The 27,895-nt window shown below is 43.0% G+C and overlaps 1 protein-coding gene across 1 annotated transcript; it reads right to left on the bottom strand.

The window, feature by feature from the left end:
* Window positions 1–10,033: 10,033 nt before the first annotated feature.
* On the bottom strand, window positions 10,034–19,783 carry FCGR1A (Fc gamma receptor Ia). Its single transcript, XM_064282504.1, has 6 exons — window positions 19,405–19,783; window positions 18,992–19,012; window positions 17,771–18,025; window positions 12,510–12,767; window positions 11,325–11,609; window positions 10,034–10,484 (listed from the first exon to the last, which is right to left on the bottom strand). Exons 1-6 carry the CDS (start codon window positions 19,433–19,435, stop codon window positions 10,351–10,353), a joined length of 984 nt encoding a protein of 327 aa, XP_064138574.1. The 5' UTR covers window positions 19,436–19,783; the 3' UTR covers window positions 10,034–10,350.
* Window positions 19,784–27,895: the final 8,112 nt, after the last annotated feature.

A 27,895-nucleotide genomic window follows, 5' to 3' on the forward strand; every position in this document is an offset into this window, starting at 1 on the left:
CCCAGCAGCCCCCGCGCAAGGCGGCAAAGGCTGCAATGTGCACTGGCGACCACCGGGTGGCGCAGCCGCCCAATCTGTGGTTTAAGGAGGCCGCGGATCATCCCCCACCCTGGCTTCCTGCGATACTTCTTTCCTGCTGCTGTGGACCTGGCCCACTCGGGCGTCCAATTCTCACCCTTGCCGCCCCGAGTAAGCAAAGTAATCACCCCGGGTTTTGGGGGGATCACCCTCGACCTGGAAGGCGAATCGGACACTCGCGATCCCCCGGCTCGCTTCCACCCGCCTGCCCCCCTGCCGTCGGCCAGTTCGAGAGCCCATTTCTCGCCTCCGCTGGTTCTGGGAGGGCAAATAAACCCTCACGGGCTTCTGGAGGCTTGCAAGAAGGCCAGCGCTCACCAGCTTCCGCGTCATCTCGGTCCCCATGCACTGGCGGGGGCGGCCGGGGCCGAGGGAGGCCGCAATGTGCACAGGTGACCACCAGGTGGCGAAAACGGCCCGCCGCGGGACACGCTTGGAGCGCCATCCCTCCGCCGAGCTCCGACCGTGGTCTGTCCCTCCCGGAGCCCCGTTCTCCGCACTAGCAACCGTGGAGCTGAACATAGGATACTGATGACCGTTGTTAAGTACATATATACGATAGAATCCACTTACACATTTCGGGAACACAGAAACGATTGCTCAGTGGCAGCAAACAGATTTGCAGCCAAGTAAAAATATATGGATTTACTGTAGCCAACAATTCTTTTTTCAAAAATTAATGAAAACGTTTCTTCTGAATTGTGCAGGAAAATATAAAGTACCGACTTATCTTCAATACATTCCTTTTACTTGACGATGTAATGCTGATTTGTCAGAAGTAAAATAACAAATCTCCGTTTTGAAATCATGCTGAAAATGCACTTGAGAAACAGGCTGAGTTATGGGTAAATGAGATACAACCCTTCCCCATTACTGAGAATGGCGACAATGCAGGGAGACTGCTCTTTGAAGCCAGTTGATTTTTCCCGGCATGCTTTTTACCAAAAAAAAAAAAAAAAAGTATGTCTTAAATATTCTTTGTGATAGTATTAAACGCTCCCACAATATTTCCAGCTTAGTTTTTTATATACTATCCTCTATGTGGCTGTGTGGAGTCACCTAACTACTCCTGACCAATGAGTTGTGAGAGGAGATGCTGTATGTGACTTGACAAGTGGATCTTGTGGTCATGACCCACTCTTGCACTTTACTGTGAAGTGTGTCCCCCGGTTAGCTGCTCTGTTGTGTAGGATTCCACTCCTGGGATCAGGCTCTCTGTAAGCCTCTGGATAGTGGTGCTGTCTGAGGCCTTTGGGCAGGAAAGGAAAACCTACACCTGGAATATATGTCAATTTCTGTGAGAAAAACAAAAACAAAAACCTGATGGTCCTTAATTAAGAGAAAGAAAAGACAAGCCACAGACTGAGAAGATATTTGCAAAACACGTGTCTGATACCGGACCTGTAACCGAGATATACAAAGAGCTCTTAAAATTCAACAATAAGAAAATAACCCAATTTAAAAAATGGGCAAAAGATCTAAACAGACACCTTACCAAAGAAGATATACAGATGGCAAATGAGCATGTGAAAAGATGCTCAACATCTTATATCATTTGGGAATTGCAAATTAAAACAACAGTGAGATACCACTACATACCTATTACCAGTACCAGTTGCTGAAGTCCCTTCAGACTCAGGGCGACCCCATGTGTGTCAGGGTAGAAGTGTGCTCCACAGGGTTTTCTCTGTGTGATGTTTTGGAAGTGGATTGTCAGGCCTTTCTTTCAAGATGCCTCTGGGTGGACTCGAACCTCCAACCTTTCAGTTAGTAGCCGAGCAGTTTAACTGTTTGCACTACCTGGGGACTCCTACACACCTATTAAAATGGCTAAAATCCAGAACACTGACCACACCATCCTATTGCAGAGGATGTGGAGCAAGAGGGACTCTGATTCGTTGCTGGTGGAATGCCAAATGGTACAGCCGCTTTGGAAGACGGTCTAGCAGTTTCTTACAAAGCTAAACATGAGCTTACCATAGAAGCCAGCGCTCATACTCCTAGATATTTACCCAAATGAACTGAATACGTATGTCCACACAAAAACCTGTAAATGAAAGTTTATAGCAGCTTTATTCATAATTGCCCCCAATACGGAAGCAACCAAGATGCCTTTCAACAGGTGAATGGATAAGCAAACTGTGGTACATTCATACAATGGAGTATTATTCAGTGATAAAAAGAAATGAGCTATCAAGCTACAAAAAGACAGAGGAAACCTTAAATGCATATTGCTAAGTGAAAGAAGCCAATCTGAAAAAACTATATATGATACAATTCCAACTACATGACATTCTGGAAAAGTCAAAACTATAGAGAAAGTAAAAAGATCAGTGGTTGCCAGGGGGTCAGAGTGGGGGGTGAAGGATAAGTAGGTGAGGCACAGGGCATTTTAAGAGCAGTGAAACTATTCTGCATGATACCGTAATGATGGACACAGGGCATTATGCATTTATGAAAACCCACAGGACTGTATAACACAGAGAGTGAACTCTAATGTAAACTATGGACTTAGTTAATGAGGTATCAATATTGGTTCAGTAGTAGTAAATGTACCACACTAATGCAAGGTGGTGAGAATAAGAAACGCTGCAGGGGTGGGATGAAGGGCATATGGGAACTCTGTACTTTCTGCACAATTTTTCTGTAAACCTAAAACTGCTCTAAAAAATAAAGCGTATTTAAAAAATTTAAAACTTTGCTTTTTCAAGAAACACTGTTTAGAGTTTATAAAGGAATAAAAACAACAAGATACTGACAGAAAATTGCAAAGCGTATATCCGGACTTCCATCTGGAAAATATTAAGAACTCTAATAACTCAGTAATAAAACAAGTAATTCAAAGAGGGGGGAGGGTGGGCAATAGATTTAGATACTTCACCCAAGAAGACATTTCAGTTTAAAAGGACAGACACGCCAAGTGCTGGTGAGAATGTGGGGCAATGGGAACTCTCAGAGACCACTGCTGGGATGTAAAGTGTTGCCAGCACTTTGGAAAACAGTTTGTGGTTTCTTAAAAAGTCAACATACATCTGCTATGTGTTCCAGTCATTCTACTCCTAGGTATTTACCCAAGAAAAAAGAAAGCCTATGTCCTACAAAGACCTGCACATGGATGTTCAAAGCAGCTTTATTTGTGGTAGCCAAAGATGGCAAACAGTTCAAATATTCATCAACAGGTGAAAGAATAAAGGAAATGCGGCATATCCATACAGTGCGATAAAAAAATCAGAAAAAGAGGAATAAACTATTGACACACACAACAATATGGATGAATCTCAAAATAATTTCACTGATGAAAGAAGCCAGACAAAAGAGTGCATACCACCTGATACCGTGTACATAAAACTCTACTAAATGCAAATTAATCTACAATGACAGAAAACAGACCAGTGGTTGCTCTGGGGATGGACAGGGGTTGGGATGCACAGATTACAAAGGGTGACAAGGAACCTTGGAGGTTTGGTGAATGTGTTCGTTGTCCTGCTGGTGGTGATGGTTTCATGGATGTATCCAAATGACAAGCCTTATTACACTCTATGCTTTAAATATGTGCAGCTTCTGTGTATCAGTTATATCTCAACTAAGTGTTCATCTTTTGGTCTTGATTCATCATGGACAGAGTGCCTTTGTCTAAGGCTGATGTTCTGTGAAATTGTTTTTGTTCAACAGGAGAACACCAAGGCCTAGCTGTAAACTGCTGTGATATCAGAAATAGAGACACTCTGCTCTGAAAAGCTGAGAAATAAGGTTCAAAATTAGGCTTCAAAATGAGATTAGGCTTTGAGCAATAGTGAGTTCTGGGCTCAGGCCAGACCCGGGACTGGTCCTCATCACCCCCCTCTGTCCCTTCCAGGTCCACTCTTTAACTACCTGCCTATACCTTGGGTGAGGTGATGAGATCTAGATGGGAGTGAACGGTGATAGGAGGCAGGAGATGAAAGGGACAAAGCGTAAGGCTTTCTTCTCAAATAGTCATTCTGAAACTTAATCCCAGAGTTAAGTATTTGCACCTTTAATGTATCAAAATTTCTTTGTTTTCATTATTCTGTATTAAAAGTGAGAACCAAACCTGTTGCCATCAAGTAGATTCTGACTGTTACCAACTCTATAAGACTGCCTCTTAAGATTTCCACTAGCGGCCGGTGGATTCGAACTACTGACTTTATGGTTAGTAGCAGAGCTCTTAACCACTGTGCCCCCGGGGTTCCAACAGTGCTGCAGGGTGAATCCTGGAACCGGTCCTGCCAAGGCCCTGCCCTCTCCCCTTTCAGGCACGCGAGCCTCACAGAACCTCCTCGCAGCACGCAGTTCCAACCCGTCGCATTCCACTAGATGGCGCTCTGGTTCCCCCAGAGCAGCGTCACTTTCAGGTTCCGCCAATCGGCGTTACCTGGGCTCTGCTCAGCAGAAGGCTATGCTGCGGTGCCGTGGCGCAGTGGTTAAGAGCTCGACTACTGTCCAACGTATCGGTTGTTCGCTGCTGCTGCTCCGCTCTATCTGTCTGTTTTTCCATCAATTTAAACTCAGCCGGGATATAACCTGAAACCGGGAGTTTGGCTTCTGCTGGGTCTTCCATTTCCCTCCCCAGCGCCAGCTGGGAGGTCTCAGTAACTCGCTCTGGGCCACGACTTTCAGTTTTGTTTCTTCTTTCCTTTTTCCTGAGGGAGAGTTTTGGAGAAATATTTGTGGAAGCATATTTTTTTTTTATAGTTGAAGACCTGTTGAGTCTGGTTCATTTATTTCACTCTCAGTCACACTGCTCCTCAGGGCGAATGTCTGTGACATCAAATACCTGCTGAGTGGAAACTGACACCTGGCACGAAACCGGTGTGCTGAAAGGCCCTGTAGTTGGCGCGCTCTAGAGGCGCCATCGATTTAGATTGCAGCCGCCAGAGATGTCAGGTTGTGAACCTCCGGAGATGTCAGGTTGGGAATTCCAGTCTCACCTGGAGCAGACTTTTCATAGTATCTAGAAGGATGCCTACCCGCAAAAAAAAAAAACAAAAAACTCAAACCCATTGCCGTCGAATCGATTCTAACTCATAGTGACCCTATAGGACAGAGTAGAACTGCCCCCATAAGATTTCCAAGGCTATATAATCCTTTAGGAAACAGACTGCTACCTTGGTTAGCAGCCGAGCGCTTAACCAGTGCTCCACCAGGGCTCCTTCATGCCTTGCCTAGGTAATCCAAATAACGACCATTGCAAATTTCAGTCGAAAGTTCTCGCAGAGTCTTTCCTCGGTTTATTGTGGCAGGTGGGGCTGGGCGCGGGGTGTCCTGAGCTGGAGTTTCCTTGGTCCCAGGAGGTCCAGGAGGTAGATAAGGAGTTCTTGGTTTAGGGCTTCCTCATTCCACTAGCTCCCAACAGCTGTCTGGGTCACCTTTACAAAATTATATTTCTACTGGAGTAGTTCGAGGTTAAGGAGCTCTGGCGGTACAGTGGCTAAAGTGCAACCGAGTGGTGGGTGGCTGAGTCCACCAGCAGCCCCCCTGGAGAAATATGTGGCAGTCTGCTTCCTTAAAGGTTACAGACTTGGAAACCCTATGCGGCAGTTCTGCTGTGTCCCATAGGATCGCCATGAGTGAGGATTGACTCGATGGCACTGGGGTAGCTCTAGGTGTAGGTGAAGGACTACTGAGGAATGGCTAGGTTGAAGAGATGTTGGGAGTAAATGCAGAAAAAAAAAAGATTTATGTATTGATGGTGCAATCTAAAAGTAAATTTTAAAACGATAGGAAGAATATGTAACGATTTTAATGAATTTTAAATTACAAATGAAAGCCGAAGAATTAACGACCTGTGGAGGGAGAAGGAGGGAGAAAGTTCAGAGGAAGGAAAGGGAGAGACAGTCTATGTGTACTCGCACCTTTGTTCTCTTTGTGAACTTAGTGCGGGATTAAGACACGCAAGTAATAAAAATGTGTTTGTGACTTTCTGCTTCCACATCAAGTTTTAAGTACCCTGAGATAATAAGGTTATTCCCCGCCCCCCACTCCATCTTTTTATATCACCCACCAGCACCAAAAGCTAGCACAGTGGGATGACTAAACTCCACTGAAATGTCCTTTAACAAGCATCCAGGGCAAAGCAATGTTGGGGACAGAGAAAAGGGAGAGATCAGTCATTCCTGGAGGGTTCAGAAAAACTTAAAAGAAAATAGACTTAAAGAATGAGCAGGAATTCACAAGTTAAGGAAGGCCACACATTTGTCTTGTTTTATCAAACAAGGCTGAAGGCTCAGGACATAAAATCTCAAGTTACAAGAAAGCAACAGACAAAAGGTCACTTAAAAGCCAGTCTTTGGTGTCCCTGAGTTGGCCCAGTTAAAAAAACCACGCTGTCTTAGTTTGGGTTCACCAAAAAGGGGACGTTGAGGCCAGCATTTGAGTGCCAGTAATTTATTTGGGAAGTCATCCTAAAAAGCATCGTGAAGGTTAGGGAGAAATGTAACAGGGAAGGGAGGAAAGTCACTCTAGGGTGCCCTAGTGGGCCGGCTACCACCGTGGGGACCTGGGGCTCAGTCCCACAGGGCCCTCTGAGAGACTGTGTGGAACACACCACAGAATAGCCCCATTGAGGGGTAACAAAGTGGGGATATTTATTTGTTAACTTCCACCTTTATTTGTTGAGGACCCACCATGGCTCTTTAACTCCCTGGCAGCCTGGCCTGCCCTGGATGCTGCCTGCACAGGCATCAAGAATCAGAAACCTTCAGGAGAACTGCCTGCAGGTGACGCCGGGGAATGCCGAGAGCATACAGGACTGACTGGTGGTGGCACACAAACCACAGGAGACATAATTGCTCTTCCCCAGTGAGAATCCTGCTCCAAAGGCTCGGGTGAGCTGCTAGCTCTCTGACTTTTCAGCCTTGCCCCTCCCTGGAAACTGAAAAGCTGATGTGAAGAATGAATCGGTGCATTTGTCTTTATGTCTGAAACAAAGTGGATTTAGGGATCCCCCAAAATGAGACTGTAAGGTAAAGTTTCCCTGTAACTGTTTATTTGTCTCTAGAACTTAGAGAACTTTCCACTTCCTTCCCACGGTTTCCCTGTCCCCAGATGGAGTTAGCCACTACGCCTCCCCCCTTCCTCGCCCCACACATACAGGCTTTCCCTAAAGGTGGGGGTCGGCAGTGCAAAGAAGGGACGCAAGGTCCTTTGGGTCTCTTTCCGCAACAGAGTCAAGTGATGCCAGTGTGTGCTTCCAGTACAAACCAAAAAACCAAACCTGTTGCCATCAAGTGAATTCCGACTCATAGTGACCCTATAGGACAGACTAGAACTGCCCCGTAGGGTTTCCATGGAGCACCTGGTGGATTTGAACAGCCAACCTTTTGATTAGCAGCTGTAGCTCTTAACTACTACGCCACCAGGGTTTCTCTTTCAGTACCGGATGTAGTAAAAAATAAAGAGAAATGAGCCTTTAGCTAATATGGGTGAGTGCCAGGGAGAGGGCACCTAACTCCACTGTATGGACGTTGGAGGGCTGGGCACCCACCTGGAGGAAGTATGAGATGCCACCAGGCCTTGAATAGACTTAGCCCGGAGGCTTGGAGAACAGGCAGGTCCAGGGACCCCAAGAACCTATTCCTGGCACAGCTATAAGCCAGAAATAAGTGTAGACAATGTGCAAAGTGTCAATCAATTGATTTAAACAAATCAATTATTTAATCATTAAAGTACCTAGAAAACAAATGTGACAAAGATGTTATTGTTAACAAACCTGTTGCTGTCGAGTCAATTCCGACTCATAGAGACCCTACAGGACAGGGTAGAACTGTCCAGTAGGGTTTCCAAGGAGTGCCTAGTGCATTTGAACTGCCAGCCTTTACGGTTAGCAGCCATAGCTCTTAACCACTAAAAAAAAAAGTACACCACCAGAATTTTCATTGTTTTGCTAGGTGCAGTCAAGTACATTTCAACCGAAAGCAACCTGGTGGGACACAGTACTGTCCCATGGGGTTTTCTAGGCTGTAATCTTTATGGGGAAACCCCGGTGGCACAGTGGTTAAGAGCTAAGTGGCTAACCAAAAGGTCAGCAGTTTGAATCCACAAGGTGCTCCTTGGAAAGTCTATGGGGCAGTTCTGCTCTGTCTTATAGGGTCACTATGAGTCAGAATCAGCTTGACGGCAATGAGGTTCTTTTTTGTTTTGTTTTATTTTTTAATCTTTATGAGAGCAGATCCCCAGGTCTTTCTCCCGAGGAGCCGCTGGGTGGGTTCAAATCACCACCAGCACTCCCTGTGACAAAGATATAAGCTTGGAAAAATCTGTAGAGGAAGCACAAAAGGGAAGGGGAAGAAGGGGAAAGCACTTTGTGATGCTTTAGCAAAGCAAAAAACAAACGAACCCATTGCCATCCAGTCAATTCCAACTCACAGTGACCTGTAGCTCAGAGAAGAACAGCCCCATAGGGCTTCCAGGGAGCACCTGGTGGGTTTGAACTACCAACCTTTTGGTTAGCAGCCTTAGCTCTTAACTACCACGCCACCAGGGTTTCCTGCCTTAGCAACGACTGGCCTTATTCTAGTCCTAAGTGCCCCAGGTGCTCTATTTCCATGTCTGCCCTTCCTCCTGTCCCCAGACAGCCCCTTCCCTGAAATTCTGCCTGCTCTCTGAGGGTAGCAGAGGTCTGTCCTCTGAGTGTAGATGCTGCTTCCTGCTTGGGTTTCATATTCTTCAAGCTAGAGTCCTCTATGGAGAGTCTTTATGTCTCTTTCCTCTGGGACTTCAGTTCTCATTGTTTCCCTACCCACCCAGGCCACGAGACCAAACATCCTGTGCGATTGATAACCCCTGCTATTATATGTGGCCATCTCTTTTGATACAAATGTTGGAGTTGTTGTCCTCCTACTGCAGTGATGATCGTTATAGTTTTTTTTCTGAAGGTGGAGGGGAGAAGAACATTCTCATTGTCCACAGATTAGGGAAGAAGTGGGCTCAGGTGTTCTTGCACCTATTTCAAGTCCCAAGTTGCTTGGGGGTGTTCTAGGTGATGGTTGTTAAAGGTGAGCTCTGCCATATGAAGCCAAGACAGGGGCTAGGCCAGGAGGCATCCTCGTTTGACAGATAAGCTACATTTTGTAAGCCAAATAACCCAGAATCCTATTGCTAGGTTTGTTTATACCCCTTTTGGTTTTTCCTAAGCTTTTAGTACAGTCTTAGTCATGTATGTCAGTTTCATCTCAGTTGTGTTACGGAGTAGCAAGGAAAATATTTGTCTTCCAGCTAGAGGCAGAGTGGGGAATCAGTGTGTCTTGAAGCTAGTTCGTAATCATCCAGAAACCCCGAAGAGGAAAGTAAATCTCTGGAAGCAAGAGCTGCAGCTTTCTGATATCCCTGCCCCTTCCCACTTCAAGTTTCTCATTGCAGCGCCAGGCTTGGCGATCTGGGTTTAATTTATTAAGGAAAGCAGCAGTTACATTCTGCTTTCCTATAGGGCAGGGGACTGGGACAGCCAGGACCTCTGGTGCCTCTGGGTACAGAGAGGTTTTGAGGCCGCCTTAAATGAAAGGGAGAGAACAATGCACCTCCGTTTCTCACTGTGAGTTACTCCTTTGTGTCTGTCTGTCTGTAAGATATATGGAAGCATTCCCTGTGAGTGGCTAAAAGAGAAAAGCAAAGAAGTGACCAGCCTGAGACCAGAGGCGTGAGGTTTCTCACTCACACAGACTCTCAGAAGTCGATCTCATGTTATATTTCCTTTCCTTCTTTTTGGTCTATACTATTCCCTCTGGTCTGCCTTATACTCATTCTCTCTTTAATTCTGTCCTTATCTCTGCCTTCATCTCTTGGACATTTGCACACACTTACCTTTTTACCCTGTCCCTAAAAATACACTACCACTTAAGCTACCTGTTAGGATAAGCAAGCTAGACTTGACTTCTAAGTTTTATAAATTTCTTTAGAGTAGATCTCACTTCAAATCATCTCTGATCACCACGTTTATCTCACTTGAAGTTGATTCATTTATTTGATTTATTTAAGAGTTAATCAGATGCCATGGGACCCATAGTTCTAGTGTCTTTCAACTTTTGGCTGCTTGTGCCCTGGTGCTTACACAGAAAGGAAGGGGTATCAGACTGTCCAGATCTATGGCCACCCGCTGAGCTGCTGCTTTGCTGCTCTCTCCTGGGGCTTCTTCTGGTCTCTCCTTTCTCACAGCTGTCCTTCTTCTTGTTCCTGACACTTCAGCTCTTCCTCTAGATAGCTACATTTTTGAAGGTAAGAAATTGCCTTTTTCCCATAGCCAAAAGTCGAAGAGATTTATAAATACAACTTTCTCAGCCTTCGGAGGTCCTTCTCTATTTTCACACAGAGAACAGTGTTCACCAAAAATGCTATTCCCACTGTCAGATAGACAAAGCCATGAAACCAGAAGAAAGCTGGTGACTGCGGGCCTGAAACAGAGAAAGACAAAGAGATACTACTTAGAAACCAGAGGGGTCCCACTGAGATGTATTTGGAAGAGAAGGTTGACTGAGACTTTCTGATATGCCCGATTCAAATGGAGGGGCTGTTAATTTCATGGGGCAGAAAGGAGGCAGCTCCAACTGGGCTATAAGGTGTTTAGACAAGAGGGCAGGCTCCTTGCAAGAACTTAATTGCCAGGGCCAGTCAGTAGACTTTCTCCCTAATTTCAGAGACAACTGCTATCCTTATGCCATTAAATGCTTGAGCTGAGTTAGAACTCTTTGAACAATTTTGTTGTTGTTGTTGTTCTGGAGCTCACAATCTCTTCACCTTTGTTAAAAATAGACACTTGAGCAAGTAGGAATATGCTACCCACAAAATCGCTAGCTCATCAACCCCCCATGTAGGCTCCTTAAAGCAAGGACTGCACCCCAGTGTCCTTATATCCCCAGACCGATGACAATACACAGGAGGAACACAGTATATTGTTGGTGAGGGACAGGGAGAGACAGAGGAAAGAAGAGAACAATAGAGACAGAGAGTGAAGAGATAGAAAATAAAAAAGAAGACAAGGAAGAAAGGATGGAAGGAGGGGAGAAAGGAAATAGAGGAAAAAAAGTAAAACAAAAGAAAGGAAATGTAATGAAGTTTATGAGAAAAAGAGTGAAGTTCTAAATCAAGGGTAGAAAGGCCCATTCATGGGCTTTTCTGAAGAGCCTTCTTCTTCCATGCTGGGCCAAGAAATCCCCTTGAGCAAATCTCAGTCTCATCAAAGAAAAGGGAGCAGCTTCTCCTGTGTCAGTCAGTTCTTAATAATTCTCACTCACCAAACACCTGAAGCTCCATCTCAGGGCTGCGCTTAACGATATCGCCATCTTCTGTGGCCGCCTCGCACCAGTATGACCCGGAATCTTCTCTTTTAGCAGTTAGTATCTGGTATTCAGAGGATGTGTTCCTGCCCTTCAAGATCTTGTTGCCCATGTAGAAGGAGAAGTAAAGCTGCAAACCAGGCCTCTGTGGGGGCAACTTTATTTCACAGCTCAGGTTTACTGGATTCCCCTCTAGGAGGGAGGATGACAAGGATGCAGTCAGCACTGGGGGTGAAAACAGCTCTAAAGAGAAAGTTGACAGGGAACAAGAAGGCATCCATAAGACATTTTTCCCACTTCTGGCAAAGATACATTCCTTGGGGTTTCCAACAGACATAATTACAGTCTCCATAATTGCTCACACCCTATTGTGGAGAAAACCTCTACACAGCTCATGCTTCCCTAAATGGCCATGGTATACATCACATGATCCTGCCCTTCTGGCAATGGTCAACCAGAGTGGACACTGACTCATTCCCTAGCCAATTCAGTAACTTATTACTTGTGTTCCTGGCTTAAAAGATTACCTGGGACAATAATTTCTTTCCCATAGGAGTTAGCTAAGTGACAAAAAAAAAAAAAAAAGTTGCTAATAGTTGGTAAGCGTAGGAGGAGAGACTGTAAAAGAGCGAGGTCTGAGACCGTGTGCAAACTGGCACAGAGAAAGCTGCTCGGTTAGCAGATGCTCAGAGAGAGACGGAACCAGAGAGGCTATATTGTCCCTGAGAGATGGACAAAAAGTACACTCAGTTCCTAATGTCTTCCTAGTTTCTAGCTCTGTGAAACTTTCATAAGGTTTTATTGGGTTACTTTCTAAACCCTCCTAGCTACCTTGAATGAATCTATATTCTTTGCAACTAAAATAAAACTGATGAAATGAATCCTCACATTGCCTTGGCCTCGATACTAACTCCTGGAATTACAGGTCAGGTACTGTGGTATGTAGGAAGGAGCGATGGACTGGAACCCAAAGACCTCAGTTTTGGGCTTGACCCAGTCACTCTGATCTCTGTGTGGCCTGAAGTAAGGCAGTCTACCTCCCTGGAGCTCAGTTTCTTCACTTGTATATTGAAGTGAAGATTTTATAAGATTTATGATAATGCCTGTAGTACTTACAGCTCTATGACCACTAAGATGCCATACCTTTCACAGTGATAGATACTCCTGCTGATGTGTACATGTGTTTTTGCTTTCCTGTTCCTGAGCAGCGATAAATACCATTGTGGCTCACGTTGGTTTTCAGAGTGGAGAGTTCACAACTGCAAGAAGAAAACTTTAAGCCTCTCTCATCTTTAAAGAATACGACGTTGTACACCGGCCTATTCTTCCATCCATGGCACCTCAAGACCAGAGGTTCTCCTTCAGTGAAGACTCGGCTAGAGACCTGTAGTAGCAGCCAACCTGAAAAAATGCAGACCCGAAATGGATGCAGACAGTGGAGGAGATACAAGTATCCCAACGCTTGCCCCAGAGCCTTTATTTTTTTCTTCTCCCAACATTCTAGCTGCAGAGCTCTGCTGACTCTAAGGCCTGTGTCTCATTCCTCAAAAAGCTTTGGCTTTGTTGGGAAGAAAAGTAATCTTTCACCAGCAGCCAACACACAACCCCTTTTTTTCATCCCTTTCCAGATCTTGAAAGTTGGCTGGAACAACAACAGTTTATGTGGTAGGCAGAATTCTAAGGTGACCCCAATGAATCATGCTCTTGTATGATCCCCTTGAATATGGGTGGAACCTATGACTTGCTTTTAGCCAACAGAATATGACAAAGGTGATGGGATGTTACTTCCATGATTGTGCTATATAAGACTCTGTCTCAGCCGATTAGACTGAGAGAGTCTCCTGTTGGCTTCAGAGAGGTGAGCTGCCATGTTGTGGGAAGGCTTGTAAGAGGGCCATGTGTCAAGGAACTATCAGGGTCTCTAGGATCTGAGAATAATCCCTGGCTAACAGCCAGCAAGAAAGTGGGGACTTTAGTCCTTCAACTGAAAGGAACTAAATTTTGTCACTGGCCACATGAGCTTGAAAGAACTCCAGAAAGGAACACAGGCCAGTCAACACCTTGATTGCAGCCTTGTGAAACCTTGAGCAGAGCACCCAGTTGGGCTATGCCTGGACTCCTGACCCATGGAAACTGTGAGATAATAAATGTATGTTGTTTTAAGCTAAGTTGGTGGTAATTTGTTACATAGCCATAGGAAACTAACTCCTGACAAACTTGTTAATGGGGCCACGCATACTAAGACACACATACAGAATTGCAAACATATCCAGATGTGTATACCATACTAAATTGATAGGAAAACTCAGATATATGCAGATAGGTGATACGCTCAGTGAAAACAAGCTCCAGGTCAAATGGACCCTCCCTTTTGATGTAAGTCTCTACGTAAAACCAAAAATGCCTCCTCTACTTTTTCCTTCCCCAAGGGCAGTTGGCTTGGCTAAATAAAATAAGTTTCTTAGAGGACAAAGGAAGAGAAGAGACAGCAGTGCTTTTTCTCCTCCAGGACTTATCTAAGAATGGAAGTCAGATACTCCAGGGCCATTTGTAGCATAATTTTTACAATCGTGGATGCTGCCATAGTGCGTCTAAATATATCTAATACTTTTCCCTTCCCTTGTTCCTATCCCAACCAAGGAGTGCTCAAAGACTATACTGCCCAAACACATAGATATCTTTGCTTCATGTCCTGCCCCCCTTTCCTTCCTGGAGGTGGACAAAGATTGTTCTTTGCCAGAACAGTGTTTTGAATGATGAATAGAAAGTCATTAGGTGGACAATCAGAGAAGAACATTTTCAGTAGTGAGAACCATACATTCCTTTCGATATCTTTTACATGGCAATGTGAAACAGCATGCTATATTAAGAAAAATATATTTTATTGCAAAGGAATGTATTATAGGGCATCTCACCAAATGAGATTAAGTAAGTGAAAATATTTTGCAGACATAAAGAGCTAGAAAAAATTAGTTATTTCTGTTATTACCTACTTCTTAGGATTGTTGTAAGAACAGAGCAACTTTATGTCAACAGTAATGTTGCATTGGAGCCCTGGTGGCGCACTGGTTAAGAGCGTGACTGCTAGGTTGGAAGTTTGAATCCACCACCCGCTCCTTGGAAACCCTATGGGGCAGCTCTACTCTGTTCGGTAGGGTGGACTGCACAGCAATGAGCTTGGTTTGGCTTTTAATATTGCATTATAAGTTGAAAAGGCATTATTAAAATGCTAATTCTAATAGATATATTGGATGTAGCTTTGTTGCAGCAGAAAGTGGAAAATTTCTCTCGAATTCACACTATTAGAACTATTTATGACTTTGGTAAGAGCAATGCTGACTCCTGCAACCTGAATTCCACAGAAAGATATGCTGAATAAAATATAATCAAAAATTATTGAGTTTAGATGAACTCAAAGAAAGAAAGAGAAATTCCCATATGCCAAAAATACAGATAGAAATTTAAATCAGATTGGGAAGGCTTCAGTCTGTACTTCACCCATCAGGATATTAGACACAGAGGCTGGGGAGTCCAGATGGGAGCTAGGGCTCTAACACTCACGTGGCAACAGCAAGTGTGATGAAAGAGGTGTGTGTGTTAGAAATGGTCCACTGACATTATTCTAGAGACTCAAGGAGGCTTCACTGAAAAGGAACTAGAAACTCTACAAAACGCTAAGCGCCATCCTAAAAAAATTTGCAAGCAAGCTTGTTGTCTGATTAGGATTGTTATTGAAGAAAAAACAGGAAATTGAAAAAACCTAGGCTGGTTTTTCCATGAGGTCTGAATTTGTAATATTTACTCACGCTGACCACCACATGTCTGTCAGTTTGTCGTACTGTGGTGGCTTGTGTGTTGCTGTGATACCGGAAGCTTTGCCACCTGTATTTCAAATATCAGCAGGGTCACCCTTGGTGGACAGGTTTCAGCAGAGCTTCCAGACTAAGACAGACTAGGAAGAAGAACCTTGCAGTCTACTTCTGAAAAAATTGGCCAGTGCAAACCTTATGAATAGCAATGGGACATTGTCTGATATCGGGCCGGAAGATGAGCCCCTCAGGATGAAAGACCCTCAAGAAACGACTGGGGAAGAGTTGCCTCCACAAAGCAGAGTAGACCTTTATGACGTGGACGGAGTAAAGCTTTTGGGGTCTTCATTTGCCAAGGTGGCACAAGTCAAAATGGGAAGAGATACTTGCAAACATGTGGAATGCAGGAAGTCTGAATCTAGGAAAATTGGAAGTTGTCAGAAATGAAATGGAACACATAAAGATCAAAATCCTAGGCATTAGTGAGCTGAAATGGACTGGTATTGGCCATTTTGTATTAGACAATCATATGGTCTACTATGCCAAATTGAATGATAAATTGAAGAGGAATGGTGTCACGTTCATAGTCAAAAAGAACATTTCAAGATCTATCCTGAAGTACGACACTGTCAGTGATAGAATAATATCCATACACCTACAAGGAAGACCAGTTAATATGACTATTATTCAAATTTATGCACCAACCACTAAAGCCAAAGAAGAGAAAACAGAAGATTTTTACCAACTTCTGCAAGTCTGAAATTGACCAAACATGCATCAAGATGCGTTGATAATTACTGGTGATTGGAATGTGAAAGTTGCAAAGGAAGAAGAAGGATTGGTGGTTGCAAAATATGGCCTTCCCTCTGATGTTTCCATTTCTTTGCCTAAAATATATTTCCCAACGCAACCTAGTACTCAGAAATATAATCCTACCTCCAGCATGGATTAACTTTTGTATTATCAACTACAAAAACTCATTGTTTTTCAAATAACTAAATAATCCATTTGGATCATTTGCCCTGAACAATGAAACCTTTTGTTTTAAAGAGTATTGAAATCTTCATCTCTTACCAAATAAAAACTTCTTACAGATTTTAAGTAGGTTTGAGTTTTTTTCACTTCTACTCATCAAAGTTTAAAACACTTAAGGTCTCACAGTAATTCCATGTCCCAAATTTGATCTTACGGATACACAATGAAATGTGCCCCAGGCTATATGTATAAAGATGTTTCTTTCAGCATTGTTTATAAAAGGAAAATGATGGAAGCACCTTAGACTAATAGGGAGAATGGTCAAATCAATTACGGTACAGCGTACTTTCAAAGTATGAGGTAGCTCTCCATGGATAGAAACAGATGCGGTGGTTAATGTTAGGTATCAACTTGGCTAGGCTATGATTCTCAGTGGCTTGGCAAACACGATGTAATCCCCTTTTTGTGATCTGATGTGAGCAGCCAATTAGTTGAAAGAGGAGTTTCCTCACAGGTGTGGTCTGCCTCCAGTAAATAAATGGATGTTCTGGCAAAGCTCACTTTTGTTTTCCTCAACCCTGCACTCTTCCTGTTGCCTGACCTCTGGTTCTTGAGATGTGGGCTGCCTCCTGGCCCGACCTGCAGATTTGGGATTCTCCATCCCTCTCAACCCCATGAGCCAGCAGAGGCCTCCACCCTGCCACCTGACCTGCAGATTTTTGGTTTGTCAGCTCCTGCAATCACAGGAACCAGCAGCGGTCTTCAGCTGTTGCCTGACCCACAGATTTGGGACTTCCTGTCCCCCAGAGGTGCGTGAGCCATTTCCTCCCAATTGTGTGAGCCATTTCTTTGAAATAATTTTCTCTCTATATATATTCATATATGTTTCATTGGTTTTGTTCCTCTAGGGAATCCAGACTAAGACAACAGACTTCCAAAAGATTTTAACTGGTAAAAGAAAGGCGTGGGACAGTTCGTTTTTTTTTTTTTTTTTTAAAAAAAAAAGGTTTATTTAACAGTTCTGTTTCTGTGGGAGGTGACTTCAAGATTAGGGGTTTGGGGTGGGAGGGACACTTCTCATTGTACATTATTTGTACATTTCTCTGTATTACCATTTATTATGTACAGGCATGACTTTTTTCAGCAACAAAAAATGAGATAATTTTGAATAATGATAAAATCCTAGGGCCTGAGTTTTACTCTTAGTGTTGCTGTTGTTATTTGCCGTCACATTGATTCCATCTCATGGAGACCCCGTGTGTGTAGAGTAGAACTGCTCCACAGGGTTATCGAGGTTGTGACCTTTCAGAAGAAGGTCACCAGGTCTTTCTCCCAGGGAGCCACTGCATGTGTTCGAACCTCCAACCTTTAGGCTAGTAGTAGAGTGCTTAACTGTTTGCACCACCCAGCCACCTGAGTTTTACTCTAGATACCCTACCCAGGTGGGGTGCTGTTGGGACACAGTTTAAGACCCAGATGCGGTCTTTAATTTCACCTGGTAAGACATAGGGACTAGGACTCGTAGTTAGATAAATGGACACACACACCCAGCACCCAGGAAGGAGAAAATACAAAAGGAGACCTTGTGGTTTCAGCCCTCCTGCTCCATCCCATACTTACCTGTGTGGACTTCCAGCTGCACAGGGTCACTTCGTACTGAGAGAGCTGTCTGGCACATGTATTCACCACTGTTGTAGATGCTGGCAGCAGTTAAGCTGTATGTGGAATTCAGGGTCTGAATGAGTGAGCCGTTGTGAAACCACTGGGTGGAGTCGTTTCCAGGTTGCCCAGGCCCCTTACACCGAAAGGTTACACTTTCTCCTTTGAACACACTGACCCATGGAGGGTCCAAGGTGATCACTGCCTTCGTGGAGTCTGTTTGGGAATTTAAAAAAAGACCAAGAGGCTTAAAAGGAAAGGGCTCTGGGGAATCGGTAAGGTTTTGTGGCTAGCACGAGGAACAAAAATGATATATTTAGATTAGATTGGAAAATAGGTAAGTAGGAATCTACAAAAGTTGACTTTTAAGAGTGTCCAGACCCTGCTGTAAAGAGTTCTGTTCCTGTTATTAAATCTTCATCTGGATGTTGGAGATCTAGGGTTGTTGAGGGTTAAATTACTGCTTTAGGGCTCATCGTTGATAGGCGACGAAGCCAGGTTTTAAGATAGGACAAACTGATTGGATCATTGTCCTTGGTGCTGTATTGTCCCCGAGGGGTAATCACAAACCTTAACTAGTATTTGCTTTGGGAACTAAAGTTCCAGCTCCTCACTTTGGAGCCTTCAGTACCTGTCAGGCTGTCTCTGAGGAGAAGAAAAAGTATTCAGCTTTCTTCTAAAGGAGACTGGATGGGGGATGTTGGGAAACCTAGCAAAGTTCCCTTTGTGTTTTTGGTTTCTGGCCCTTCCCTACTATTATATATACATTAAGGTATTTATTCTAAAGGTCAGGGCTCATTCAGAAAACTTTAGAGAGAAGCCTTAAAAATCAAGGATTATCAAAATCACACTCTGAGTATAAACCAGTTACCATAGTGTCAATTCCAGTTCATGGAGACCCCAAGTGTGTCAGAACAGACATATGCACCACAGGGTTCTCAATAGCTGATATTTTTGGAAGTTGATTGCCAGGCCTTTCTCCTGAGGCTCCTCTGGGTGGACTCGAACTTCCAACCTTTTGGTTGGCAGAGAGAGCATTAGACATTTGTACCACCCAGGACAAATTCTAAATCTTTCTCCCTTCTATCCTCTCCCTACACTCCCTTCTTCAGGATAACGTTTCCCATCCTTCGGAAGCAGGAATGACACAGAGGAAGAGAAGTTAAGTTACAGATCACTCACCCACTTGTCCATCAACTGGAACTGCAAGAGACAAGAGAACAGAGACATTAGTTGGTCAGTGGGAGATACTGAAGGAGGGAGAGATGGGGAGATGTAATAAATATAGACTCAGAGGGGCCAGGTTTATGTCTCTTGAGTTTTTCTCTATTCCCCTTTCCCAGAATCAGGGCACCAGGAGAACTGAACAACCCAAAGGTGACTATTGACATGGGGCTTCTAGGCTTAATGCTACCTTATGGTCCCCCTTCCCACCCTCTTGATATAATAAGCACCAACAAACCATGGAAGCGCATACACAGTTGTCTCCATACTCTTAAGTTCTTGCTCAGGATACCAAAGGAAGGTGAGAAAAATCTTAAATCCTTATCAGCAGAGCCTGTACCCTTCTAGCTAACCCTCTTAGCCCAACTTACCCCAAAGGAGCAGAGCAGTCAGAAGCCACATCTTATCTCCACAACCGATGGGAACAGTGAAATCTGTAACATGCAAGACATGGAAGGGGCTCTGCAGGGGGCTCTTAATTTAAAACTAGAAAAGAGGAAGGAAATTGTTTCTTCTGACCACTTTCATCATGTTCCTTTTCTGGGAAATACATCTTAATTCTTCAAGTATGCACTTCTCATTCCCGTGCTTCCTAACCCATCTCCCCTAGTCTAAAGCATTGATTTTGACATCATGGAGATTTCAGAATCCAGGGGAGGGGCTAAAGTTTTATTGATACTCTATTCTGATTATATTTTCCCTCTACCACTTCTGTTCCTTGGGGCTAGAACATGTCAAATCCCCATTTTTATAAGCAGGAGACTAAGGCCTCCCAAGCTTGGTCATGTGAATCCAGATGATTCCAGACCAGCCTCTATTGGCGCGTGTGAGGATTTATTCATCTGCAAGAGTTGCCCTAAAACAAACCAGCCTCTGTTCCTCCAAGGAACACAGGTAGGACAAACCTCCAATTTTTGTGAAAAATGACATCTCCCTGAAAGACTATGAATTCTGAATATTTACCTTGGCTAAATCCAAGGAAAATTAAAGGCAAATAAAATTCTGTTTTATGAAAATGCTGTAGAGAAGAAAAATAACTCATATGTATGGGCAAAAATATCCCTAAAAAGGGAGTTTCAGAGTACAGGCGGGGAGCTCTCACCAGAGTGAGCTGGTTCCTGAGGCAAAGTTGTAAAAGTATAAGGATATTTTTAGGTATTTTGTTAAGAGAAAAAAAAAAGCTCAGAAACTAGGATGAATTCAATGAATTCAAAGAGACTTGGGTAGCAATTCCACTGGGAGAAAATTTTAAATGATGACAAACAATGTTGTACATCGATTTACTGGCCACAATTCCTCACCCTTCCCAGAACCTATACTGCCTCACAAACTCATGAGGGGCTGAGTGTACTTCCCTGGCCCTTGACTTTGTCTCATCCATGTGACTTTCACCAACTAATGATATGTGTGTGGAAACAACATTGTACTAATCCTGAGCCTAGGCCTTAGGAAGATTCACATGTTATCTGTCACTCTCCTGGGCTTCTGCCATTGTCACGATAAGACCACGCTCTGGCTAGCCAGCCATGGTGTGAAGCAGAGCCATCCCAGCCGTTGTGGTCTGAAGTGGAGCTGCCCCAGCTGACCTGCAAACGTAGGAGTGAGAAATAATTGCTTATTGCTGTATGTCACTGAAATTTTGAGAGTGTTATGGAGCAATAGCTGACTGATGCAAACGAAAAGCAAGGGTCTGGGGAGAACTCAGGATGTTCTGAGAGAGACAGGAGAAGCCTCATCTCACTGAAATTTATGTTCAGAGCCCAGACTCATAGCGCTTACACGATTTCGTCTCCAAAGTTTTCCACATTATGGATGCAATTTATTTCACCAACTCCTCTCTAAGTTTTTACTGTTATTATCAACACTGCTACGAATAGTTTTGTGCCTATGTTAAACACTTGACTTATTATTTCCTTAGGACATACTCCTAGAATCAGCACTGCTCAGTCAAAGAATACGAGTTTTTTTATTTGGGTCGACGCTGTTAGATTGTCTATCATCATCATCATCATTGCATATTTTCATAGAATGCTTTTTATGTGCCAGGCAAATACGCTCAACATGCATTGTCTTATTTAATGATGTCAATAATCTATGGGCAGGAAACTTTGAGATTTCCATTTACAAATGAGGAAATTAGTCAGAGAGGAGTTGGGTAAATTGTCAAAGTTTGTAAAAATAGAAGCAGGATTCAAACCCAGGGAGTCTGCTTTCCTCTACATTCTTATCAGTAGAGTAAAACATTAGGTCCCACCCCACCCCACACGATTTCCGCTTTGCAGTAAAATAGCTGTTGCTTTCAAAAACCAGTGTATGTATTTCATTGATCAGGATAACATGGGGAATGGTATTGTTGCAGAAGAGAAATGAAAGAGAGTCATGACTTGGAGGGGTGAAATACTTTAAAAAAAGAAAAAAAAAGTATCTGTAGTTTCCAAATGTTGAGGAAATACCCAGTGATGTGGGTTTGAATCCATGTAAAAAGAACTGGGATAACAAGACAAATATCATAACTAATGCAGTTAGAGTAGCTTCCAGCGTTAATAACCAACGAAAATCCTAATGCTCACAGAACCACTAGGAGACTTTGTATCCGTATGTTTATATGGATTTCCACACGTTGACGATCTTTTCTAACACCTTCATACTCATAGGCATCATACTTCTAAAAACACGTCACTGACACTTTTTCTCAGAGTAAGGTGCAAAGTCATATTTGCCCATTTTAATGAAAATTGCTCTCTTCTCTACCCTAGAAAGTTATTTGTGAAAAATCACTTGATATATTTTGTTGATGCAGTGGTTAAACGCTTGGCTGCTAACCTAAAGGTCAGAGGCTTGAACCCACCAGCCACTCCACAGGAGAAAAATGTGACAGTCGGCTTCCATAAAGATTTATTGCCTTGGGAACTCTAGGGGGCAGTTCTACTCTGTCCTATAGAGTCACTAAGAGTTGGAATCAACTTGATGGCAACTCTTTGATTTTGGTTTTTCAGGATAACCTAAATCTCATAAAGAATTACTCAAAATTTAACTTTATTTTTGCACTCTTTATGAGTAAAAAGCAGTCAGTAACCTTTCATTTCCTTCTCGAGTTCTTCCTTAGTGGTCTTATATTTTAGGAACTGCTCAAATGGACCACTAAATTTTGTACAAAGAATTGTATACGTTGTTCACTGCAAAACTTTGCTTATTATGTTTTGTATAACATCTCTTAAACAATTGAAACAGATTGCCTTTGTATACCTTTATTTTTCTTTATTAGTAAGATTTATAAATTTCATCCTTACTTAGATGCAACATTTTAGTATCTCACTTCCTTCACTTAAGGTAGACTTAGACACCACCACCCATCTGTCAGTTTGTCATACTGTGGTGGCTTGCATGTTGCTATGATGCTGGGAGCTATGCCATCAGTATTTCAAATATCAGCAGGGTCACCCACGGTGGACAGGTTTCAGTGGAGCTTCCAGACCAAGACACACTAGGAAGAAAGGGCTGGTGATCTACTTCCAAAAATTAGCCAATGAAACTCTTATGGATAAGAACAGAACATTGTCTGATATAGTGCTGGAAGATGGTTTGATAGCATTCAAAATAACCCTGGGGAAGAGCTGCTTCCCCAAAATAAAGTCAACCATAATGACGTGGATGGAGTAAAGCCTTTGAGGCCTTCATTTGCTGATGTGGCGTAACTGAAAATGAGAATTAACACTAATTGGAACATGGAATGTATGAAGTATGAATCAAGGAAAACTGCAAGTCATCAAAAATAAAATGGAATGCTTGGAGATAGATATCCTAAGCTTTTAGTGAGCTGAAATAGACTGGTATCAGCATTTTATCATACAGTTTACTATGCCAGAAAAGAAACATTGAAGAAAAACAGTGTTCTATTCTTCATTAAAAGAACATTTTGAGATCTATCCTGAAATACAACACTGTCAGTGATAGGTTAATATCCATGCCTGCAAGGAAGACTAGTCAACACAACAATTATTAAAACTTATGCACCAACCATGGATACCAAAGATGAAGAAATTGAAGATTTTTACAAACTACTGCAGTCTGAAATTGATGGAACATGCAATCAAGGTACACTGATAATTACTGGTGATTGGAATGTGAAAGCTGGAAACAAAGAAGAAGAATCAATGGTCGGAAAATACTGCCTAGGCCACAGAAGTGAGCTTGGAGGTTGCTTAACAGACGTCTGTAAGACCAACAACTTACTCATCAGAAATACTGTTTTTCAACAACACGTGGACTTCGCTGGATGGATTACACAGGAAGCGGGTTGACTACATCTGCTGAAAAAGGCAATGGAGAAGATCACCATCATCAGTCAAGAAGGAGATGACAAATGCTAAACCGAGGAGGCCTGAGGTGGTTCCTACATCGCAACCACGTTCTTTCCTATTCCACCACTCCCTTTTAGATCCAAGCCTTGGTTCTTTTAACCTCAGAGGTATCACTGTCCCTAACATGGCCCGAACTTTAGTCCTGTGTCTACAGTTTTAAGAACTATGGTCCATGAGGTCAAACAAAGCAAAACAGATTAGGGGTCTGGGTGTGCAAGGATTAAACCCAAACTAAATCCATTGCCGTGGGGTCGATTCCGACTCATAGCGACCCTGCAGGAAAGACTAGAACTGCCCCATAGGATCTCCCAGGCCGTAAATCTTTCCGGAAGCAGACTGCCACCTCTTTATCCCGAAGAGGAGCTGATGAGTTCCAACTGCCAAGTGTTTAACGGCTTGGCCACCTCGGCTCCTCTGTGCAGTGACTAGCAGATATCAATCATATTATCATTCTTCTTGCTTTGGTTAGGATTATTGTTATCCTACTCAAATAGAAGGAGCCTTGGTGGCGCAGGAGTTAAGCGCTAGGCTGATAACGGAGAAGTCAGCGGTTCAAATCCACCTGGCGCCCAGTGGGAGAAGAGGTGGCAGTTGGCTTCCCTAAAGATTTACAGCCTGGGAAACCAAACCAGTTGAGGTCGAGGGGATTCCAACTCACAGCGACCCTACAGGGCACAGTAGAACTACTCCATAGGTTTTCCAAGGAGCGGCTGGTGGATTCGAACTGCTAACCGAGCTCTTTACGTAACCTATAAAGATTTAAAAAATTAGAGCCTTGGAAATCCAACGGGATTGTTCTACTCTGTCCTATAGGGTCTCTATGAGTTGGAATCGACTTGACAGCAATGGATTTGGTTGGTTTTGGTACCTCAAATAGATGGTGGTTGGTTCAGTTCAGAGAACTCACATGAGGAAAGGCCATTTCCTGTATGTCGGATTTGCGGGAGGCTCTCTTCCCTTCCCCAAGGTCCTGAGCTTAAGGGGCTTCTCTTTTATACACACACACATTCCCTACTCTCTAGTTCCTCTCCTATCTCATTTTTGGTGCGCATGCTTCCTCTTTGCACTTATTTCTGGTAGATTACAAACATGTACTGCTGGGACGAGTCACCAGCCACTTGATGGGAAAAAGAGGTGGCAGTTTGCTTCTGTAAAGATTTACAGCCTTGGAAGTCCTACGGGGCAGTTCTACTCTGTCCTATAGGGTCGCTATGAGTCGGAATCGACTCGATGGCAGTGGGCTTGGTTTTGGTTTTAAAGCACTCTGGTCAGAGCTGTCATTATTATCCAACTGTAATGACCCTCGAATCACGTGGTTCGGTCTGCACCGGCTACAAGCACTCTACAAGCACAGCGCCACAAGACAACACTACAAGCACACGCCATTGTTTTTGTGTTTGCTGCTGCCATTGTTTTTATAGTCATCGATTTTACCACCTTTTCTGGTGTTTTAGCTACAATATTGTGGTAATTAGTATTTGCGATCCCATATTAATAACTGTATTGAAAATGAAGTAATGATTAAAGAAAAAGAGGAGAAAAAGAAAAAAAGGCTTCTGCTCAGTTACTTATAATGTTGTAACTAATAATGCTGTAATTCAATGTAATTTTACCAAAAAAATTGTTGTTAGTATTCATATAATCTAAGAAATATTACATTTAAGCAATTTACCACTAACCCACTGCTGTCGAGTCAATTCTGACTCATAGCGACCCTATAGAACAGAGTAGAACTGCCCCATAGAGTTTCCAAGGAGCGCCTGGTGGATTTGAACTGCCAACCTTTTGGTTGCTATATCACATATTATTCCTTGATTAAAATTGATAATAAACTTTTTTTAGGTAAGGATTCTATATGGTCTGGTATGGGAGAAGGTCCATGAGGGGGGGAGGTGACACCATGAGTTGCCACACTGGCTGATACCAGCCCTAGTGACACCACTGGTTATGAGTCAGAATAAACTTGACATCGATGGGTTTGGTTTGGTTTTTTGGTGTGTTGGCTAGGGAAGGCAGAGGAAGGTAATGGAGAGATAGGGGTAAAGAGGAATTGGGGGTTGTAAATGGTTAAGGTTGTGTGTCACCTTGGCTGGGCCATGATTCTCAGTGGTTTGGCAGTTATGTAATGATGTAGTTATCTTCTATTTTGTGACATAGTGTAATCACTTCCCTGATGTGATCAGCCAACCAGTTGTAAGGGGAGTTTCCTTGGGAACGTGGCCTACATCCAGTATATATGGACGTTCTGGCAAAGTTGCTGGCTTTTGCTTGCTCTGGATCCTGCATCTGGCTCATCACCATCTGACCTCCAGTTCTTGGAACTTGGGCCATCAGCCTGCCGCACTCCCTGCAGATCTTGGGTTCGTCATCCCGTGCAGCTATGTGACTCAGCAGAAGGCTACAGCCTGACACCTGACCCACAGATTTGAGACTTGCCAGGCTCTACAACAGCATGAGCCATTTCCTTGCCATAAATCTCTCTCTCTTTCTCTCTCTCTCTATATATACACACACATGCTTCGCTGGTTTTGTTTTTCTAGGGAACCCAGCCTAAGCCAGGGGTAATGTTGCCGAATTTGCTCTTGTGCTTCCCTATTTCCTTGGTCAGCTCACTTTCATAACTTTCTTCAGGGCGTTGTTTAAGAAGTCCTCTTGGTTTTTTAAGCCCCTCTCTTATTACTCCTTTTCTATATCACTTCTCCTATTTGTACAGTGCTTGGACTACACTATTATGTATTCTCTTTTATAGTCTATTTGTTACACACATATTTCATGCTATAACAGAAATATCACAAGTAGGTAGCCTTAACGAACAGAAATTTATTTTCTCACAGTTTAGGAGGCTAGAAGTCTGAATTTACGACATTGGCTCTAGGGCAAGGCTCTCTCTCTTCTGGGTGTGGGGGAAAATCCTTGTCTCATTTTCTCTAGCCAGCCATCCTTGGAGTTCCTGGGCTGGTAGACTGGTCTGCCTTGGATGTTGTCAGATAGTGTAGGTCTTCCCTTGTGTCTGCTTTCTTCTGTGCCTAATCTGCTCTTTTATAACTCAAAAGTGATTGGTTTAAGACACAACGTATGCTGATATGACCTCATTAACTTAAAAAAGAAACACTTCCCAAATGTGATTACATCCCCAGGTATAGGGGCTAGGATTTACAAGACATATTTTAGGGGGACATAATTCAATACATAACAGAACTGCTCTTATTCGTACCGTGCTTGGACTAAACTATCATGTATTCTGTTTTATGATCTATTTGTTACACACATGACATATTTCTTTTCCCTACCTGGAGTGTACATTCTTTCAGGGAAGGAATTGCTGCTTTTACATCATTTGCATCTTGCTTATAAAGACATTCATATAATCAATAAATACTTTATAATGAATAAACAAACACATAATTGATTGGCGTTTTGTGTTTTCTCAGCCCTTGTGTATCCTGAGGGCAGCTTATATCCGAAATTAGAGATATGGAACATGATACAGTCTGTCTTGGCAATTTCTAGATCCAAGTGTCTTATACACAAATATTGCTTAATGATTTTACTTTATGTTTGAAAACTCTACCACCAAGTGAAAAGATGTTGAGCAAAAAAAATATTTCCATTATCTTAATGGGAAAAAAATATGATGCTTTCCATTCTAATCCAAGATATCCAGCAGATAGAAAACATACAGATCAAAAAATTAAATCAAATATTTATGAGTAATAAAAAACAAGTGTAGTTGCTACATATGAAGATTCATTGTACTCAGCAAAGAAGGGGAAGGAGACTTGAGGGTAGATGATGGTTTTTGGAGAAGGGGTGTGAGGGGATTATTGTTTTAAAGGTGACGAAGATTCAGTGATTGACTTTCAGGCTGACATTCAACATCAGATTTAAATGTGCTTGATGATATTTTCTTTTTTGTTAAGGCTTTCACCAAAGCAAGGCTAAACACATTTGAAGTACATGAAAATGGTGGACACATGCAGCAAATTGAAGAGCCATAGAAGATGCAACCTCTTCATCCCCGTTGGCTGGCATGTGTATACAAAGCATAATATTTAGGGTCCATCCAAACATGGCATGCAATTCAAAGTTGTTCCACTTGATATTCTCTGACTAAAACCTGTTACATCAGGCAAATTGGAGAGTAATATTGGCATAGTGGTTAAGTGTTTGGCTGCTAACCAGAAGGTCAGCAGTTCAAATCCACCAGCTGCTCCTTGGAAACCCTATGGGGCAGTTCTATTCTCTCCTGTAGGGTCTCTATGAGTTGGAATCTACCTGACAGAAATGGGTTTGGTTTTTGTTATTGTGTCATTCAGGGTTCAAACAGGAAAACAGTACACTAGAGAGAATTTAATACAAGGAATCAAACAGGTATTGGCAGTCTGAAAAGGCAAAAGGGGCACTGATGAAACATAGAGATGGTGCCTGTAGGAAGCAGTATCAACCCTAGGCTTCCAGAGACAGAGGTAAGAGGCTGGGGTTATTAGAACTTAGAAACTTC

Source organism: Loxodonta africana, chromosome 3 (genome assembly GCF_030014295.1).
Source record: "Loxodonta africana isolate mLoxAfr1 chromosome 3, mLoxAfr1.hap2, whole genome shotgun sequence".
Lineage (NCBI taxonomy): Eukaryota > Metazoa > Chordata > Mammalia > Proboscidea > Elephantidae > Loxodonta > Loxodonta africana.